The 22,717-nt window shown below is 29.7% G+C and overlaps 3 protein-coding genes across 3 annotated transcripts; 2 read left to right on the forward strand and 1 right to left on the reverse strand.

Annotated features, from left to right (window-relative positions):
- The first annotated feature begins 1,129 nt into the window (after window positions 1-1,129).
- Window positions 1,130-3,586, forward strand: LOC113378241 (E3 ubiquitin-protein ligase UHRF1-like). Its single transcript, XM_026618768.1, has 2 exons — window positions 1,130-1,746; window positions 1,819-3,586. The coding sequence occupies exons 1-2, from the start codon at window positions 1,351-1,353 to the stop codon at window positions 3,580-3,582; spliced, it is 2,160 nt and encodes a 719-aa protein (XP_026474553.1). The 5' UTR covers window positions 1,130-1,350; the 3' UTR covers window positions 3,583-3,586.
- A 3,608-nt stretch (window positions 3,587-7,194) lies between these two features.
- Window positions 7,195-15,202, forward strand: LOC113378239 (protein toll-like). Its single transcript, XM_026618766.1, is given in 3 exon segments — window positions 7,195-7,423; window positions 11,701-13,969; window positions 13,972-15,202. Coding segments are annotated over 2 exon segments (3,174 nt in total). The 5' UTR covers window positions 7,195-7,423; window positions 11,701-11,748; the 3' UTR covers window positions 14,925-15,202.
- Window positions 15,203-15,243: 41 nt separating this feature from the next.
- LOC113378243 (S-adenosylmethionine mitochondrial carrier protein homolog) lies at window positions 15,244-17,336 on the reverse strand. The gene is made up of 7 exons (XM_026618769.1): window positions 17,194-17,336; window positions 16,967-17,123; window positions 16,771-16,880; window positions 15,927-16,047; window positions 15,704-15,856; window positions 15,488-15,626; window positions 15,244-15,409 (listed from the first exon to the last, which is right to left on the reverse strand). Exons 1-7 carry the CDS (start codon window positions 17,239-17,241, stop codon window positions 15,292-15,294), a joined length of 846 nt encoding a protein of 281 aa, XP_026474554.1. The 5' UTR covers window positions 17,242-17,336; the 3' UTR covers window positions 15,244-15,291.
- Window positions 17,337-22,717: the final 5,381 nt, after the last annotated feature.

The raw sequence follows: 22,717 nt of genomic DNA on the forward strand, positions 1-22,717 counted from the left end.
ACTCCCGACCCCATTTGAATTTTTTTTTGTTATAAAATATGTATTTGGAGTTGCTACAAAAACAAAATCACAATTTATTATATTTACATACACAAGTTTTCTATTAGTTTATGCTAAAGTTGATTTCATTATGAAATTATACTTTATAAAACCACAAAGCAAAATTTTCATTCATGGTTAATCAAATCATCAACATTCAAATTTCGGTGGTATAATTATTAAAATATATTGTTAAATCAGGATTTATATTTTAATACAACTTTCTACTAATATATTTTTATATCAGAATTACTCATTCAGAAATATTTCACAAAATTTCATACTGTATCTATATTTCAGTATATGCAATTACACTTTTTCTATAAATACATTTCTGAGATATTCGTTTAGATAAGATTTTCTGTATTATTTTTGTTTCTTCCCATTATAGTTTTTTTATTTTTTTTTATGTATTTGATATAATTCGTACATACTGTATCTCAGTCAGACAATTGTTCTGGTATGAGAGATCACAGCAATTATAACAAAAATAAATCTAAATTTTATGTAACACACTTACATGAAGACATCTATATATTTTTACTTATTACTAACACTATACTATACACATATATACACAGAACGCTTGCGTACATACATACGTACTTAAACTTAATTGTAATTAATAAATAATATATAATAATATACCCTTGAATAAAATAAATTATTCGAATTTATGTTTATAATTTGAATAAAATGAATTATTCGAATATATGTTTCGATTTTGATACTGAATATCTGATATATGCTCTGTCTGCACTAAAGTTGGATTAAATACTAATACTGATATAAATTGAATTGATATAATAAAACATATTTTAGCCATCACATGATCATTTTATATATAATAACCATAGATAAAAAAAGAGTATAATAACTAATTAAAGTTATTATAAGTGATAATAAATAATTGAATAATATTAGTGATAATATGCATATTTATTTATGGTGATAATAACTAATTAAAGTTAATGTTACCAAATGCCACCAGAGGCGCTCATGATGGTGCGTTGTTAACGAACATGACATCTCGCCGAATTGGATCTTTTACGTCTCTACGACTTCATTTTAACCGCCAAAACATAACCTGTTGAAGCAAACCCGTTGCTTTGACAACTCAGCGCGGCATCATGTTTTCAACACCTATAGATTTTATCCAACTGTTTTAATAATTCGTGAAATAAAGTCACATAACAATTATAACATATCCAGTTGTTTTGTGTGTAGTGCCATAAATACAATATCTAACATTATTTTAATTACAATTTAGAAATTTTATTTTTGCTTGTGTATATAAAAAGGTACTACAAAATGCATGTACTTGTACGACAAGGAATCGACAAGGCTCTCACGATATATATTGATTCCATTTTAATCACTGTTGAAGAATTTCGAAAATTAATTGATGAGAAGTTCAAAGTAGCCCCCGAGAGACAGAGACTTTTATTTCGAGGCAGAGAGCTAGAAGACGGTAAAAGATTTCATGATTATAAAATAAAACAAAATGACTTAATCCAACTAGTCTCTCGGATTTTGCAGTCCGAGTTACCTTCAGTTGCACCAGTTTGCACAAATAAAGTTGTCGAAGAAAAACCAAAAGATAAATTTGAAGATTCTTCTGACAGTAAATATTACCATGTTGGTGATTTGGTAGACGGTCAAGATATAACCCACGGTGCATGGTTTGAAGGAGAAATTGTTAGAATTGTAAAAAATCCTGAATCGACTAATACCAAAGCTGGCCAGAGTTCCCAAACAACTTCCAATAATAACTTAGAGAATTTAAAAGATGATGGGCTTCTATACTTGGTCAAATTTAAAGTGTCTTCAGATGATGAACCCATGGAATTAAAGTTGGCATGTATTAGACCTAGAGCACGCACAAAATTAAATATAGATGATTTAAAACCTGGACAAAGGGTTATGGTTAATTATAATACAGACGATATCAAAGAAAGAGGCTATTGGTATGATTTAGAAATATCAGACATTAAATCAGGAAGAAAAGTCAAACATTTAATTGGTACTTTATACATGGGACATGAAAACGTTCGAGAAGAAGACTGTAAAGTCGTTCAGTTAGAAGACATTTATCAAGTTGAAACACACAAACTGTTAACAGACAGGACTGATGCCGATGAAAAGCTAATGAAAACTGACACAGAATTAAGGTACCTTGCTTTTTACTGCTTGAAATGTCGTGATGATAATTCTAAAGATTGCAAAAATTGCGGTTGCTCTGTTTGTTCAAAAAAAGATAATGCGGATAACATAATTTTATGTGATGAGTGTGATAAAGGATATCATATACAATGTCTAACACCGCCCTTGGACAAACTACCAGAAGAAGATAATTGGTATTGTCCTGAGTGCAAGACAGATGTCAATAGTATTGTTAAAAGCGGTAGTACAACAAAACAACAAGTGCGGAATGTAAATACCTCCAAAGACTGGGGAAGAGGAATGGCATGTGCTGGTCGTACGACAACATGTACCATAGTACCACCTGATCACTTTGGTGCTATTCCAGGAGTTCCGGTTGGCACTTGCTGGAAATACAGAATTCAAGCAAGTGAAGCTGGTGTTCATCGCCCACCGGTTTCAGGTATACATGGTAAAGCAACTATAGGTGCTTTTAGCATAGTTCTTGCAGCAGGTTATGAAGACGATAAGGATGATGGTCTAGAATTCACTTACACTGGTTCTGGTGGTCGAGACCTCTCCGGAAATAAACGCACAGCGGAACAAAATCATGATCAAAAACTGACTAGGGAAAATGAAGCTCTTGCTAAAAATTGTAATATACCTTTAAACCAAAAAGGTGGTGAAGCTAAAGATTGGAAAAAGGGGAAACCAGTAAGAGTAATTCGTTCAGAAAAGTTAGTTAAACATAATCCAAAATATGCACCAAAAGAAGGCTTGAGGTATGATGGTATATACAAAGTTGTTAAATACTGGCAGCAAACTGGGCAATCTGGGTTCAAAGTTTGGAGATATTTACTAAAAAGAGATGATCCTGCACCAGCGCCATGGGAGGAAAATGGTGTTACGCTTCCAATAATATATCCAGACAACTATTTGGAAGCACAGAACGAAAAACTATCCAAGAAAAGAAAAGCTGAGGATAGTTCAAGTAAAGCAACTAAAAAACAAAAATCTGATGATGCTAAATCAGAATCTAGTCCTGTTGTTATCCCTGAACATAAGCTGACTCAAGAGCAGAACGAGAAAATATTAGAAGATACAATCAACAAAAAGTTATGGGATCTGTGTCTGGAGAAATTGCCTGAAGGAGAAAAGAAATTTGTTGACTGCGTTCAATCTACATTTGCTTGCATCATTTGTCAAGAAATTTGTGTAAAACCAATTACAACTCCATGTTTGCACAATATGTGTTTGTCTTGTATGAAAAGATCTTTTGCTGCAGAGGTATATACTTGTCCATATTGCAGACAAGATTTAACAAAAGAGTACAAATTTAAGGTTAATGAAGAATTATCAGCAATTTTAAAATGTTTACTACCTGGGTATGATGCCCGATGATAAATACCAGTGATTAAATTGTAAGCTTATGATAAATTATTTTTAAGTATTTTGTTGTCAATTTTTTTCCTTCCTAGGATTCCTTCATATTAGATTATAGGGAAATTGTAATTATAGATTCATTTATATATCTGACTAATCTACATTAGTGTATAAACTTATTATATCTCAATTGTGTTCTATTAGCTGTTACTAATTGTTGTTAATATTAGATTATTATCAAATTGTTCAAAGAGAATACACAATTATCGTGTTTTATAATTAATATTTTTATAATAAATTTACTCTAATTTTTTAAATGGTTGTTGTATATTCAATTTTATTTATTTATCTTACAGTGCAATGAATACAACAAGACTCATGTCAATATGTTATCAATTTTTATATAATTATTATTTATTTATTTGTTTTTCATTATCGTCCAATAATCGAAATTGATTTTTACTTAATTTATAATTATTATTAAAATATAAGAACACTGCTCAACTTCAAGTATTTATACATTACAATTTTTTTTAACAAATTAATAAGTATTTTTACAATAAAGTTGTTAAAGAAATTGTTAGGTATTTTTATAATACTATTTTTTAAAATAAATTTAGTATTTTTTATGTATTGACTATATTTAATTTTAAATATTTCATGGATGAATATTAGGCAATTTATACGCCGTTTTTAAGTGCTTTGTTTATATTTTAGTGTCTTCAATGTTGCATTCACAGGAGTATTAAATTTTATAGAAAGTTAGCCTTGACTGGTCCAACCGCAAAAAATAATTATTTAATTATTTAAATTAGAATTTGAAAAAACTTTGAAGTTCTTAATCTGTTAAAATCCCAAAATTTGATATCCGCTATATATTTTTTTCATTAATCTTTGGTGCATCATATTAAAGCCATGTTTCTGACGATACATTTTTATATTTTTAACTTACGTTTTCGCCTATTTGCTATTTTGAACAATTTGACTAAAAATTTGGAGAAGTATGTGGGGTATGTGTGCAATTTTGACCTTTCGACTCAAAAACGGCTGAAATCTCAGAAACCGTTTGAAAGATAAACGTGTTTGAAGTACAAACCTGTTTAGTTCCTTTTAAAGATCGGCCGAGCCATTTCTACGTCATTACTTTGTTTTTTTTTTGCGATTTTGATAAAACTCTGTATATGATTTAACCCATATGTTCCCAAACTATTTTGTTTTTGGGCCCCAGGGCTTTGCCATGGACCCTATATCAATTATTTATCAATCCTATAGAAATAAACTTTTTTTTTACTTATAGATATCGTATATTACCTAAAGTAAAAGTAAATAACATTAATATATCAACATGGTGTGTTGTGATCCACTTCCGCAGACCCTCATCTCCATTTCGTAAATTACGATTTTTTTGTGCTTTAAAAGTTATCATAGACCCCTTTTGGAAATCACTGGTTTAACCGAACATCTTAAAATATTATATACCTACAAAAGTGATACAAATTGATCATTAAAATTCACTAAAGTTTTAAAAAGCACTGTGGTTGCTTAAAAAATTGTTTTTTTCAGAAACCTACTTTTTTCAACAAAAAAAACTTTTGATAATTATATTTTGTTATGATTTGATTATACTTTAGAATTCAAAATTTTAATATTAGCACTTACTCGCTAATGTGAAGATGTATGGCCAAAATTCCTGGAAAAACACTATTTTTTATGTCGCACATATATGGCTGACGTGACCCTAAATTAAAGCTTTCTTTCTCGACAAACCTTCTACCAAATAAAGTATATGAGACATATATGTCTGACATGGCTCATGTATACCTTTTTAGCATCAGACACATATGACTGACATGAACAAAAATTTGGTAAAAAAACTTGTATTATAAAAATACTTATGGATTTGTTAAAAGAATACTTAATATAAAAACACTTAAATAAATTTGTTAAAATACATATATTGAAATTGAAATGCTTTTTTCCCAAAAGCAATCGTTTCGTCGACAAAAGCAGAAAGTTTCTTGAATCATTCAAATCGGATGCTTAGTTAGTTCTCCCAAAAACTGCCATTTTTTGCACATTTAGCTCCGTATCTCCGAAACCGCTGGACCTATCCTCTATGACTATCTATCACTTCTCCCCATCATTATGAATTGAATGTTTTTTAGATCATTCAAATCGGATGCATAGTTCTCTCAAAAACTCGATATCTATATTCTACACTCCTTTGCATCGTATCTCCGAAACGGCTGGACCTGCTTTTGCCAAAAACTAATTAGCACATCTCCCTATCAATAGGAATCGAATGTTTTTTAACCATTCTATTAGTTTGATTCCTGCGCCCGAAAATAGGGATGAAAAATTGTATCCATACATACATAAACACACACATTCATTTTTTTTGAGGTATGCCAAAATGTGAAGATCTGCAAAAATTTTCAATTTCGATTTTTGGACGATTACAATAACTTACTCATCGGGAAGTTAATAAAAATGAATATACAACGAAAGTTAGAATGTATTTCTTAACTTCCCGTAGGGCAAGTTATAGTCAAAATGAAAAAAAAAACAAAAATGAAAATTTGTATATATATTTGCGTTTCAAAACCTTCTGAATATTTTGGCATACCTTAGAAAAAATGGATGTATGTGTGTGTGTGCGGATACAAATTTTCGTCGACGATTTCGGGAACACGGACGAAGCGATTAGAATAATTCAAAAAACATTCGATTCGTATTGACAAGGTTTCGTTCGTTTCGTAGATTCGGGGCAAAAAGTGCCAAAACGGTAACTCAGTTTTTAAGAGAACGGAGCGTTCAAAAAACATTTTACTTGTATTAACAAGATGAACTGATCAAATTTTCATGAAGGCAGGTCTAGCGGTTTCGGAGATCTAGTAAAAAAATGCCATTTGGCGGTCAAAAATGATCATTAGACTTAAGCACATCAAATTATCAGATATTTTATAGAGATTTTAACAATAAGTATAAATTTTGTTTACATTCCTATGGGTTCCGTACCAATGTTTATGCGTTAGACAGCGAGACGGCGCTTATGCGCTTTGATATTTCGTCTCTATGCAGTTAAAGCAGTACGATTGCTTTGAAAAAAAGTTCAGAATTTTCAAAATATTTCAAAATAATTTTCTTCAAAAAGTCTTTTTTTTTTCAAAAAAAAAAGTAAATTTTTGTCAAAAATTTATAGTTTCTCAAAGATCTCATTTTTTTCAGAGTATCTTTTTTTTCAAAAAATGTTAAGCTTTTTAAAAAAAATAATTTTAGGTACGGAAAGTTCTAGCAATTTGCCTTAAGGCACGATGCCATGCGCCCCACTAGTTATACTCGTATTTGTTATTAAGACAACGTTTTTTGAAAAAAAGGGATTCTTTGTTCGAGTCTATTTGTTCAGAAAATTAAAACCAAAAATATATACATAAAGTACTAGATAAATTTATGAGAAATAATGAATTGCAAAAATACAACTACTACACTAAAATAAATCTAGTAAACACAAAACCAATTATCCAATTCCGGGTAAAACCCAATTTCCCCCAAGTTTGAGAATCGCTGTATTTGCTTAAAAAATAATCACTGCGACCACGAACGAACGAAACGAGCGAAGTACGACGCTCGCAGTACCTGAAGTTGTTAGAAGTCGTGAAATTTTCCCATGGGGATTGCCGCTCCGTCATACGTAAATGTTAAAACTATTCTATGGCGACGCCGTCTCCCATTCTAGTTGAGCAGGATTTTTGTTGTACTTGCAAACATTAGTTAGTGCGGTTATCGAATCGAAGTTTCGTTGTTATTATTGCATTGTGTTATTTAATAATGTGAGGATAAACACGGAATAAGTGCATATGTAAGTAGAGGAATAGATTTTTGATAATATTTGGTGTGGAACTGTTTCATGTGGTTTTAGCATAATTTACCGTTTTGTACGCTTTCTACTCTGTGCGTCTTGATGCTGTTGTTTTTTATGTTTAACCTCTTAAGTACTACGATGAATGTCGTATGCAACATATTTTGTTACACATTTAATTTTGACATTTTTACTCATATAATATAATAATAATACATAATAATTCTTAATATACGCATATATTTAGGAAACAAAATATTTACCAAACTTTTGTTCCTTACTATATGCGTCCTTTACATTTCTACTTCTATTTCTATTACTACCAACAAATGTTTATCATATATTTTTCAAAATTTGCATAATTTTATATTCAATGTTACGCAGTATTTGTGTAAATTATTTCCGCTTTGAGAACGTATCGCTGAATTTGATATATACACAAGTTTTATTCAATATTACAAAAAATGTCTTCAGGTAGAAATATTTTGGTTTTAGGTAAGCCGTTTGAAAATAGAAGCCCTTTATTCATTTTCTAAAATTTACTGTACATTTTTAGTATTTTTGTGAAGGGGATGATTAAAGAGCAAATTTAATTTTGTTTTCCTGTTTTTGTAAAGAGAATAATCACAATCACATAATTAATCACATTTCAATATTGTTTTTTGTTCAGAGATAAACCTTGATTCAGGGCCGATGAAAAAGTATTGTCAAATGTTTTATGTTAGCTACTACGTCAGTGTTATTTTTGTATCAGTTGACAAAATAATGATTTTTCTTCATTTGTGTTTTTACATTTATTAATAAAGATTTCATTACTATGCTCTCAAATGCATAGCCCTTCGACCAAATGAATAGAATAGTTTCAAACTCACATACAGGACATAAATAGTACATAGTGCATGGATGGATTAATCTTATAGTATTTACCGTAGTATTATTATAGAGACCAGTTGTAGGAAATTATGTAAGAAATCAAGTATAAGCTTTTACAAAAAAGACAAAATATTTAGAAATCTTCCAGCTTATCGCTTCACACGGATCTGGATATACTTAGAAGAAAATTAATTGCTTAAGAATGTCAAATTTTGCACGGGTTGATTAATAAGAGTTAAAGAATGACAATGATGTAATGAACTAACACTATAATGCATTATTTACTAAATTTCACTAAATATTTATATGAATGATTAAATAGCAAATTTAATTTTATTTTCATATTTTTAACACTTTTGTGAAGAGAATAATTACAATCATTAAATTAATCACATTTCAATATTGTTTTTGCTCAGAGATAAACCTTGATTCAGGACCGATGAAAAAGTATTGTCAAATGTTTTATGTCGGATACTAAGAAACGTCAGTGTTATTTTTGTATCACTTGACAAAATAATGATTCTTCTTCATTTGTGTATTTACATTTGTTAATAAAGATTTCATTACTTTGCTCTCAAATGCATAGCCCTTTGACTAAATAAATAGGACAGCTTCAAACTCAGATACAGGACATAAATACTACGTAATGCATTGACAAATTAGTCTAATCGTATTACACTTTAAGGAAAGAGACTAGTTGTAGGAAATTATGTAAGAAATCATGTATAAGCTTAAAATAATGATTCTTCTTTGTTTTTGTATTTAATTTGTTAATGAAGATTTCATTACTATGCTCTCAAATGCATAGCCCTTCGACTAAATAAATAGAACAGCTCAGATACAGGACATAAATACTACATAGTGCATTGACGGATTAGTCTAATAGTATTATCGTAGTATTATTAAATAGACCAGTTGTAGGAAATTATGTAAGAAATCAAGTATAAGCTTCTACAAAAAAGACAAAGTATTTAGAAATTTTCCAGCTTATCACTTTATACGAATCTGGATATACTTGGAAGAAAATGAATAGCTTAAGAAAGTCAAACTTTTGCATGGGATGATTAATAGGAGTTAAAGAATGACAACGATGTAATGAACTAATACTCTAATACATTATTCACTGAATTTCATCAAATATTTATATTAATAAGTAGAAAAAGTGTAGAAGTTATTTCAGTAGATTAGATGTGATATATATTTAAACCGGCAGTGCGTTTGTTGATTTATATTTCGATTTCATTATATGTTTATTATCTAGTATATTTTATATAGTAAAATAACTATATATTATATTATAGTAAAACAACTATATATAGTTTAGTATGTTTTTGTTATTGTATTATTACAAAACATAATACGATTGTAATACCAAATTCAGTTTCGAATACTCGATTACTAAAATTCATTAATTTTTATTTCAAATTTTGCGCCATTAATTTGAATGCCAAAAGCAGCGCCCTCACGTCTGAGTGTAGGATCCTTTAACTATCCTTTCTGAATGGCGCAAAAATCAAAAGATATAAACGTTTATATGAAGATATCATTTTTAATGTTGTCTAGGCCTTGATTTCTGTATGTTGAAATTACTAAACGTTTTTACATGGCAAAAAATTAGCGTGTTATGCGAATTCGTGTTATACGATACAAAGAACTAGTACAAAAACAGGGGTTACGTTCTGAAGAATTAAAAAAAATATGCTACACATGATGATTTTATAATAAATATTGTTATATTCATTAATTTTTTCAGATTCCTCCAGATCCGTCCATTATTTTTTTTTCAAAAGTAATCATTTTTTATATATTTACCACATGCAAAGTTATCTTTATTAAAATTTTATGCTCATTTTATTTGAAGAATTTTTTTTTAAGATTAATTGTTCGGACAGGCCTAGAATTTTTCTTATAGAACGTACGCGCTCGAATAATAATTATCAAATTAGTTATCTTTTGCATTAGTTTCCTCACATTCATTGAGCTATTGTACTGCGATTTTACTAATTTTAGAATAAATGAAGTTTGATTTTCATAGATTTTACTATATTTTGTATTTTATCAGGGTTTTGCTCAATTCTAAAGCCGTGTTAAAGCGAATCCGTGTTATAGAAGTACCGTGTTATAAGGGGGGATGGTATCAATTCTTAAACGAACTGATTAGAGCGAATCCGTGGTATAGAATTACCGTGTTATAAGGGGGATGGTGTCAATTCTTAAACCGTGTTAGAGCGAATCACGGTATAGAATTACCGTGTTATAAGGGGGATGGTATCAATTCTTACACCGTGTTAGAGCGAATCCGTGTTATAGAACTACGGTGTTATGCTCGGGTTATTAGTATATATAATTATCAGTAGTTGTTTGATTTACAATGATTATTTTTCTTTTATAACAAAGTAATATTCATAAATTTTGTATCCTTTGTTTACACAAATTACACAACATCATCTATGTCTGTTAAAATTGCCCAAATTTCATTCATTTTTGTGTTACAACAAAATTTTCAAGTGTAGTGTTGTACGTCCATTCACGTTGTCATAATTTTTCTGCACTAAAAAACTTCTATTATTTATACTAATAGATTTGTGTGTATGCTAAAATTACTGAGTTATTTGTATAATTACTATTCTCAGTTTTGCCTTGAGATTATTATTTATGTCTAATTTATAATTTATAATGTTAGTTATAATGATCACTTTTCAGTTACTACAATTTAATATTCATAAATTTTGCATTCTTTTTTTGCAAAATGTTTGTATAAAGCAATCAACATCATCTATGTCAGCTATAATTGCCCAAATTTCAAACATTTATTAATATTTTAATAAATTAATAAAAATAACTTAATATTAATAAATAAATTAATAAAATAATTAATTTACTAAACGTTTTATATATCTATATAATTATTATTTCATTTATTTTGGTGGTGAACAAAATTTTCAAGTGTAATGTTATATTCACATTGTCATAATTTTTCTCCACTAAAAAACTGTATATAGTACTTTCTTCTATTATATTTATATTTATTTTTTACTTGTAAATATGCACAAACAAAAATTGTTGCTTTCACATGCAACCATGGACTGTGCACAAATATTATTAAATACTCCATTTCGTTAACAAATAATTTCTAGGATAACGATTTGGTTATATATTATATTCACTGAATTAAAAACTTAAACTAGCAATTGATTTTATGGATATATCCCAAAATTCCAAGTGTTGGATGTAGATAATTTAGTTACATTCTCATTCATCTCATCCTCATCAAATTTCATTTCCATATTTTCACCAAACCTCATATTTTTTTTACAATTTAGTTTCATATACATTTTGGTACTGTTTTACTTCATTTTTACAATCTAGTTATTCTAAAGGACCTGAATCATTTACATTTACAGATAAAAACTGCAGATATGCACTGACGTTAAACAGAACTACATTCCAAAATGAGTGCCTTAATTTTCATCATTCTCATGACTGCTGTAAGTCAAGTTTACAGCGATACACAAATATTCAGATGCCAAAGCACTCAGTACTGCAAATGCTTGGGCTTCACTTCAGGCGTAGAAGATATCTTATGTTCTCAGGATGGAGACTTACAAAATCCTATTTTTTTAATGGATGTCCGCTTCAAAGACTTTGTAAAGATTCAATGCCAATCCATAACAGAATCTTCAAGCTACAAACTGCTTCCAAATCTAGCTATAGGTGATCTGCAGTATGTGATGTTCAAAATGTGCCCTTTACCTCAAGATGATTCCTTGCTGGATATCATTAAATCCATAGGAATCACTAAATTCAAAAGACTGAGTTTTCAAACATACAACAGGAATTTGTCGAATGAACTGGTGCGAAAGCATCTTGCAGGTCTTACAGATGTAAATGAAATCGTTTTATCTAGTAATGGGCTTACTAATCTACCAGCAGATCTGTTTTCTGATTTAAAAAATTTAACATCTCTAGATCTTCGCTCAAACAATGTAAAACTTTCTCAAGGGGTGTTTGACGGTATGTCAAAGCTGAAATATCTGGAGTTGGGTAATAATGATATTTATGATTTGCCTGATGGTGTGTTCAAAAATCTCTTTGAATTGACACAGCTGAATTTATGGAAAAATAGCTTGACCCAAATATCAAATAATGCATTCGAAGGATTATCAAATCTTAAAGCTTTAGATTTGAGCTCAAATAAGCTGCAAATATTAGATGAAAGTATATTTCACAGTCTTCCCAATTTAACTGTATTATACATAACATCAAATAATCTTTCCTTGTTACCATCAAAATTATTTGAACAAAATGTAAATCTTACTACTGTAAAATTTTCCTTTAATAAGAATCCAAATATGACTTTGGGTGATTATTTATTTGCTAATTTAAAATATCTTAGTAATGTAAGTTTAGATAGATGCCAACTGACATCACTTCCTGATAATCTATTTAAAAATTCTTCTAATTTGACGAACATTGATATGAGTTACAATGGATTATCTTCATTTACTGAACAGTTCTTCCAAGGTTTGGTTAATTTAAAAGTTCTCATGATACATCACAATAATCTCACGTTTATACCAAATATGTTGTTTTCTAGTTTAAATAGTCTTGAAATCTTAGATCTTAGTTATAATAACATTGATAATATATCCGAAGATTTATTTAATGGCCTTAAAAATCTGAAAAATCTTAACATGGCCAATAATAAATTACAACTGATTGACTATAATGCATTTAGTAGAACAAACAATTTAGTTCATATTAATTTAGCAAATAATCTTTTATCATTTAGTTCACCTACTTTTGATGATTCCTATGGTTCCTATTCTCCTTTCAAAAACCTTGTCATGCTCAGCACCTTGAATCTATCCAACAATTCATTAACAAGCATTTTTGCTGATTGGAGACTGAGTTTACTAACTTTGAAGAAATTGGATTTAAGTTACAATAACATCAAAGATGTGGCGTTCCATGGTAATCTCCACTTCTTGAGTAATTCTATTGAAGTTGATCTGAGGCATAATATGATATCACGAATTGATTTAGTAAAAGCTGAACAAATGGCTGCACAACTGGGAAACTCTCAAAGTGATGGTAAAGATACTGTGAAGGTTTTGTTAGATGACAATCCTTTACAATGTGATTGCTCGATCTACCATTTTGTGAGGTATCTTGAAGGAACACTTAATCCAAATGTGCACAAAATGATACAATTAGAAGCTAAAAATTTGTCATGTGCTCAGCCACAACAATTTGAAGGGGTACAAATAAGCAAAGTGGATCCTAAGTTATTAGTTTGTCCACTCGATCATCCAAAAAGTGCAACTAAGCATTGCCCAAAGGAGTGCAAATGTGAAGTCAGAATTTTTGACACTGCTTTGATTGTTAATTGTTCTTATGCAGGTTTAGTGCATGTTCCCCCACTTGTAAATCTTAATGCAAGCAAATTGAATTTTACTGAATTGTATATTCAAGGCAATCATCTAAGTAGTCTTCCAAATATGAGCCTTGTAGGATACACATATGTTAGAAAAATCAATGCTGAGTTCAATAATATTTCAGAGCTATCTTTAAGTAATATTCCACCTCAAATAGAAGTTCTCGAATTGGCTCACAACAATTTATCCTTTATAAGTAATTCGGTATTTCAAGCTTTCAAAAATAAAACAAGGATTCGAAATTGACATTAGGATCCAATCCATGGATGTGCAATTGTTTATCCAAAGATTTATTATCATACATGCAAAGTAATTACAAGACTGTGGAAGGTCTTCAAAATATAACTTGTTTTGGTAAAAAGTGGTCTGATCTTTCCCTTGGAGAACTTTGTCCCTTTCACAATACAGTGATTGTGGCAGTAAGCGTAGTTGTTGCAATATTAGGATTGTTGTTAGGAGCGGCAGCTGCATTGTATTACTATTACCAGCAAGAGATCAAAGTTTGGCTCTTTGCTCATAATATGTGCCTCTGGTTTGTTACAGAAGAAGAACTTGACAAGGACAAACTATTTGATGCTTTTATTTCATATTCTCATAAAGATGAAGAATTTGTAACAGATCAGTTAGTGCCTAATTTAGAAGGCGGAGAGTATCCTTTCAAGTTATGCTTGCATTACCGTGATTGGATAGCTGGGGAATGGATACCCACACAAATTGCTCGATCAGTTGAAGATTCTAAGAGAACAGTAGTTATATTATCAGCAAATTTCTTAGAAAGTGTTTGGGGTAAAATGGAGTTTAGAACAGCACACAACAATGCTTTAACAGAAGGCAGAGCAAGAGTAATAATAATTATATACGGGGATATTGGTCCTTTAGATAGCCTTGATGCTGAGTTAAAAGCATACTTGTCTACTAATACCTACTTAGAATGGGGCGATCCGTGGTTCTGGGACAAACTGAGATATGCCTTACCTCATCCACCTAAAGTTAAAGGGAAAAGATTAAATAATGCCAATATTCAAAACGGTCTTTTTGATGATAAAGTAGATCTTATTCATCCTGTAGTTAAAAATAATGGAACAAATTCACCAATTATGCAAAATGGTGATATTAAATTAAATGGCATAGTTAATGGTGGATTCTTCACTGGTGCAATCAATGGCAGTGCTAAACAAAGTGATGTTTAATAGATTAATTTAATTAGAATTAAGTGTTAGAGATATGACTGATATATATAGTGTCTTATTGTGCTCAATGAGCATCAACATAATTTTTTATTGCAAATACTCATGTGGACTGAACAAATGTGAGAATCATTCCTATCGACTGTGACTTAATGATCTGATAATTGATAATTGATAAGTTTTATATGCAATTTTACATGTTATGTACATATTTTATAAGGTTTTATTGTTAATGAGAAAATCACATTTTTAGTGAATTTATTTTTATATAAATAGCTATAATACACAACATGGTTTTATATAAAATTTGGTTTTTCTTCTAAAAATATTCTATGTCTACATTTTCACTCCTTTCATAATTGCAACATTTCTAAGTTGGTTCTGTGTGATACATTTCAAACATTCTTTTACTGAGATCATATGAACCAAAAAATATTGCACCACCTATTGTTATCCATAAAACTCTTGGAACAATGCCAGCAAATAATCTAAGAAATTTGAGCAATAAAAAAAACATGTACTCAACCAGATAATGAAAATACAATTTCAAGGCATTATATGCTTACCCTGAAATACCATTTTCCCTGTAAATATTTTTAAGTACCGATAATATTTTCAAATTGACTTTTGAAGAGCTTAGTTCTGCTAACATAATTCTGGTCTTTACCACATCTAATGGTGTCGTAGCAGCAGCTGCAATTCCTCCTAAGAAATATAAATAATTATAGTACATTGAGATATCAACATAATCATGTACATATATTTATGTATTTAACAACCACCTGCAAGTGCTCCACATAATGAAACTTTTAATGGATTCAATGGACTTCCTGATAATTCAACATAGAGCTTCTTAAAATATTCCCAAAGAGGAAATTGTATGAAAGAAAATGGTATTTCTCTTAATATTGTGGATCCAAAACCACGATAAATACCTATAAATTATAATATTGAGGTGTAACATGTTTCAATGCATTCTGAAATGAATTAAATTTAATATTTTACCATCTAGGAAGCCTTCTATCCTGTATGCTGATTTTAAGATAGCGATGGATGATCTGTTTATACCTGCTGTTTGTTTTCTTTGCTTAACTACTTCTACTGGAACTCTTACTAAGCAGGCCACCTGAAAATAAAATAACTTAGGTCAATAAAAGTAATGAATTACAATTGGTCAAATTTGTGGAATTTGATTGTTTGATTTTCATTCAGTTTTATTCATTCAGAACATCTTAATACAGTAATTGTGGTATATTAATACATTTTATTCCATTTATATTTAAAAACTAATCAAATATTGGTTCGACATCAAGTTGGTTTTTATACTGATAGTTTTGTAAAAAGGTTTTAATATTTTATAACTTAATTGAACCAAAAATAGGACTAAATAGATTGGAATGCTGATGATTGATACAGGGAACTGAAAGCTGAAGCACAGCACCAGGAAGTAAGAACTTTAGAAAGAAGAATGCCCTACGGGAAGTTAAAAATATATTCTACATTTAGAATGTGATCAAATATTTGTCTTCGCATCATGCTGGTTTTCATGATGATTGAGTTTTTGTAAAATATTGCAAATTCAGCAATTGACCTACTTATAATTTATGATTGAACTACATCACTTTTTCTAATAAAAAATTATTCTGACATAATTTTTAAATGAAGTGATAATTGATAGCGTATATTTTAAAAACATGGCAATATATATATATATATATATATATATATATATATATATATATTTGCAAGTAAATTTTTCACAGGTAGTATTCCAGCTCTATGTAAAATACAAGCACAATTAAATTGCATTATAATTAATTAATACTTAAAATATAGATTCTATTATTACCACTTCTGCAACAGATGCCCCAGCCATGTGAATTAAAGGAGCCGTAGATGATGATACATAAGGCGATGCCAAATGTTTGAAGCTTTCATACGTACAGAAAAATAGAGCCGCTAAATCAATGAAAGTAATGAAATATTTACATTATAAGTAATTAGTTGAAAAATAGATAAAATATGCACCAGATTTTAAGTTAGACCTGATGGAGCACTTCCTATAGCGGCTGGCCCCAAACCATGATATATGCCTCTGAAACCACCAGATTTGATGAAACCTTTTGGACTTTGTAATCGAGTTTTTAATGTATCTAGAGGAAATAGAGCAATGTCTACTACAAGCCCTGCTACCCCTCCAGACTAGAAATTAAATTTGGAAGTTAACCTCAAAATATTCTTAATTTTGATGTGAATTTTTTTTGATACGGACCACTAAGGATGATAAGTACACATTTTTTGATTCTAGTGTATTATCCATTTTGATGTTTAAGTCATGAAACTTTTTCTACGTTATTATTTTCATAGCATTATTTTATTTAATCAACAGAAATGTGCATTTTGACATTTGTTTACTTATGGAATTCTAACTGTGCTGCTATCTCTTGAAGAAAGACTTCAGTTCGTTTTCTTTAAGATTCATATAAGATTCTCATTCAAGATCTACAATTTTTTATAAATTTCAAAATATTAGAGATCATAAGTCTCTAAAAATGTTCAAAATGCCATTTGTGTTTAAATTTCCAAAGATCTATTTTGATAATAAATATATTAATAAACTATAATAGAATCACATTAGAATATTTTGCTACTTCCAAAATTTGAATTTTCCGCTAAAAAAAGGATCCAAATACATGAGATAATTTAATTTCCTTTACTTAATTTTTTGCTATAATGTACAATAATTATATATGCGTTCTATAAAATTTTGCAACAGCAAAAATAATGATTAGAAGCTTCAAAAAATGGATAATTATTCTCTTGATTTTTCCAAAAACGTAGTAATAATAATGTATCCTTTGAAACTCAAAATCAGTGGTTTGCAACCTTTTTATACCGTCCGTTTTATTTGAAACCTAAAACTTTGAGACTTTGTATACATCTCTTGGAGTCATTTGTGCTCTGAAAGAAATTTTATTCTTCAATTGTTTATTGTTAGATATTTCGAATCCTTTCATTACCCTAAAATTGTTCCTAACTAGGGCAGTAAATACAGTATAAATTGAAAATACTATGTGTTTGTGTCTATGGAGCCGAAGTTTCACATTTTGTCGTCGTTTTTTTTTTTTAATTTGAAAATTAATCATTTGCAATGTTTTAATGCTTTTCTTTTCACATTTACAATTTGTAATTTAGTTGGTTCTTTCTGTTTTTGTTGTTATAGCTTCGTCCACATATTCTCAATGTAATTTGTGCTCTGAAGATTAATGTTAAGAGATATCATCTTGAAATTATTTTTTGTTTGATATTTCTCATAACTTCATTCATTAAACTAAATTTGTTTTTAACTGGGATAGTAAATGCAGTACAAATTAAAAATGTGCCTGTGTGTATGAAGCCGAAGTTTCACATTTTGTCGACGTTTTTTTTTTTAAGAAAAAACGGTAGAACTAATTTCAAGAACTTAAAAGGTATTCGATATAATTTGATAAGTTTTTCACTCATTAGTCGATCGTCCAAGCCGTTTCTATATAGTTTCTATATATCCAAGAAACAAATTTTTTCGTACGCGTTTTAGCCAAAAATCTCGGCCAGATTTTATATTTAACTAGTAAGGCATGGTTGCCTTAATTTTTTTTCGAATATTTTGAAATTTTTAACATTTTCTGTAAATTTTGATAGCAATTGAATTTTTTTTCAAAGCGATTGCGCCAAAAAATCATAACCGCAAAAAAATCGGAACGGAAATTTTTTGCACATCTTTATATTTTGAAAGTTTCTGAATATTCTGGCATACCTTAAAAAATGTACGTATGTGTGTGTATGTATGTGTGTGCGGATACAAATTTTTGTCCAAGATTTCGAGAGCACAGATCAACCGATTTGAATGATTTAAAAATCATTCTATTCCTCTAAATAGGATGACGTGCTGATCAATTTTTGATAAAAGCAGGTCCAGTCGTTTTGAAGATAGGGGTCAAGAAGTGCCAAAAATTGAAATTTAGTTTTTGAGCGAACGAAGCGTCCGATTTGAATAATTCAAGAAACATTTCACTTATATTGACGGAATGAAAAATTGGTTAAATTTTTGGGAATGCAGGTCTAACGGTTTCGGAGATCTAATGAAAAAAGTAAAAAAAATGCCATTCGGCGGTTAAAAATGATCATTAGACATATACACATCAAATTATCAGATATTTTATAGAGATTTTAACAATAAGTATAAATTTTGTTTACATTCCTATGGGTTCCGTACCCAATGCTTATGCGTTAGACGGCGGCGCGGCACTTGCGCGCTTTAACATTTCGTCTCTATGCAGTTCAAGCAGTACGATTGCTTTGAAAAAAAGTTCAGAATTTCCAAACTATGTCAAAATGAAGAAAACATTTTTCTTTTCAAAAAAATTTTGTTTTCAAAAAAAGTAATTTTTTGTCAAATTTATAGTTTCTCAAGAATCTAATTGTTTTCGAAGTAAATTTGTTTCAAAAATGTTAATCGTTTTTAAAAATATAATTTTTGGTACGGGAAGTTCCAGCAATTTGCCTTAAGGCACGATGCCTTAATTGCCTTAAGACAGAATTCCACTTACAGCTAGTTAAAAATTATAATTTTGGCACGGGAAGTTCCAGCAATATGCCTCGAGGCACGATGCCATGCACTTCTAGTTCATGATTCAATAAAAAAATGTAAGTAATGCTTACCGAAGCGATTTAAAATTTAAATGTCAAAAATCTGTTGCCTCGTCCGTCCGCCCGTCCGCCCGTAAGTCAGGTGTGTAATCAACTCGTAAACTTGTGAATCGTAGTGTACAAGAGTTCGGCTTCGTATACGACGCGATGGTGGGGCCTCGTCGCGGTATGAGAATCCGCTATATCACAATCACAACCATCATACAACAACGCGGCGCTCGGCTAAGGCAAGTCGCTCGTCCCGTCGTATCGTTCTCACATTAGTCACCTGCTTGTGATAAAAACAAATTTATTTAAAACCCTCAAAGTGCAGTTAAACTTCAGTTTTTTGTGAACTTTATTTTTTCCAATAAATTTTCTACCCCCCCCCCCACGTGGTTAACAACTTGTGCTTTCAAAGTGTGTGTTTCAGTGTAAACAAGTGTAAACAATTTTGAAACATCAAATCCAAACGTTCAGGTGAGCAAGGCATATTATTCTCAAAGCTGACCTATATATGTGTGCTTCTGATCGATATTTTACCCTGTGTATAAGTTGAATTTTTATTACACATTTGATGCACGCGATCCATGACGCCTTAGTCCAAGAATCTCTGTGTTGTGTTGTCTTCCTTTTTTACCAATATCGTTAAATTTGAATGTTTGCGCATCTTCGCGGCGGAGGAGATAGACCTGTTTATCTGTGCGAATTTGCAATTATTTGGGCAGTTAATTAAATTTATTCTTAAATTTACTATTATGTTTATTTCAAATTATATGGTGGTTGCAAGATATTAAAATTTACTCCTATCTTCCAAATTACTTACAATCTCAAACCTAACTTAAAACTAATACCCAGATAAAGTAAAAATACCTAAATTTATAAATTATATAAATTTATAAACCATAAATGTATAAATTATTTTATTGAGATGTATATTTATGAGTACTTGCACGTATACATTTTTTAAAATAATAGCTATTTTTACTTATGTTACTTGTTTAATGATTATTATAACACAACACAGGGGTTAATATTTAATTTAGAAATATTAACAAACAACACTTTATTTGAAATAATTTATTAAATAATAATTTCACAAACGTTTCGAGACTAGGTTCTCATTATCAGTGTGTTATAATTTAAAATAATACTTAATATGTGTAATAAGTGTCAACATTCAGTAAATCAAACCAAGAAAAACCAAAACACAAATTTCAACATTATTACTTCAAAAAATAAAAAAATTAATCAACAATAACATAGAAATATAACTACTATACATTGACAGTTTCCTTTGGATACCTAATGGTTAAGCATAATTATTTTGATGTTCATTTGTGAATTATTGTTCTATGTTTTGTATAAGTTTTTGAATAAAAATCTCTGAATCGATCTGAAAAATCGAAAGTTTGAAAGATAATATTGCTGACTAGTTTTTTAAGGTTAATTCACGAGTTTGCGAAGAGATTCGCACTAGAACTGTAACTTTCTTAATGTATTTGTCATGTACGCAGATTTTAAATCAATCCTAACTATTTGAAGCAAATTCTACATAGATGCTAACTAGATCCTAACCAGATTCTAACGTGAATCTTAGTAGATCAACCAAATTCCAGCTAGATGCTTATCAAATTCTTGTAGCATTCTTGCTTCGTTTGATTCTTGTCCGAATGTTATTAGATTTTCACTGGATTCTTACTAGGTTAATTTCAGGTTTTGACAGAATTTTTATTTATTTTAACCGGGACAACAATATTTAGTTATGCTAATCCGGGACGGGACGGAAGGGGGGATATTTAAAATAACAAATGCTATTTAAGGGGACAATAAAAATTGGTTTTTATATATTTTTTAGAATAAAAATTGCGTACTTTTAGTAAGAACGTTATTATGTGATTATATGTAATACTTCTCCATCTATATTATATGCTTTTTTAGATATATTATATGCTTTTTCACTCTTGAGCCTTGTACAAGTTTCTTCATAATTAATTTGAAAAAAATAGTACTAGTTTGTTTGTTTTCATATTTTTTTTAATTTACTGCTTGATTTTCAAAAACCCGGACAATCCGGGACAAAAGGTCTAAATCCGGGACAAATTTTGCTTAAAAAAAAACTGAAGTACGACTTATCTTTTTTTTAATAAGTTGAAAAGAGCGACGCGCAATATGTACATATTCTAGAACTTTAATCAATTAATGATATATAAATTAATTTACAATTAAATTCACTTTTATTACTATTTTTCAATATAAAATCAATTTAAATAAATTTATTGTAACCCAGAATAAATGATATAAAATGTTTGTAATGACCATATTATATACATATAATATATATAATAATGATATGTATAAAATAATATTATTGTATACATATTTTGTACGATCTCTCATACCAGACACTTCTGTCTGTCTGAGATGTATAAAATTTATATTTTCAATAAAAAAAAACATTTCTTCTAAATTATAAACTGCACCTTGATTTGACATAAATTTTATTTTAAATTTTTGAAAATTTAACTCTCTTAAGAATATTCTTTCGGAAACGGTATACAAATATTAAAATTAAGTAAAAACACGGGACACAAGGTGAAAATTCGGGACTGTTCCGGCTAAACCTGGACGTATGGTCGCCTTATTAACTTTCCGTAGGGCAAGTTATAGTAATCGCAAAAAATCGACAATGAAAATCTTCATATATCTTTACGTTTCAAAGGTTTCTGAACATTTTGGCATACTTAAAAAAAAGGATGTATGTGTGTGTGTGCGGATACAAATTTTCGTCGACGATATCGGTAATACCGATCGACCGATTTGTATAATTTAAAAAACATTCGATTCGTATTGATAAGGAGACGTGCTTATTAGTTTTTGGCGAAGGCAGGTTTAGCTGTTCCGAAGATACGGGGCAAAAAAGATTTTACTTGTATTGAGAAGATGAAGAACTGGGAAATTTTTGGGAAGGCAAGTCCAGCGGTTATGGACTCTCAATAAGAAAAAGTTAAGAAAAATGTCATTTGGCGGTCAAAAATGTTTATTGGACATATGTACATCAAATAATCAGATATTTTATAGAGATTTTAACAATAAGTATAAATTTTGTTTACATTCCTATGGGTTCC

Source organism: Ctenocephalides felis, unplaced genomic scaffold (genome assembly GCF_003426905.1).
Source record: "Ctenocephalides felis isolate EL2017-DRISC unplaced genomic scaffold, ASM342690v1 CF-g0.4_SCAFFOLD_01886, whole genome shotgun sequence".
NCBI lineage: Eukaryota > Metazoa > Arthropoda > Insecta > Siphonaptera > Pulicidae > Ctenocephalides > Ctenocephalides felis.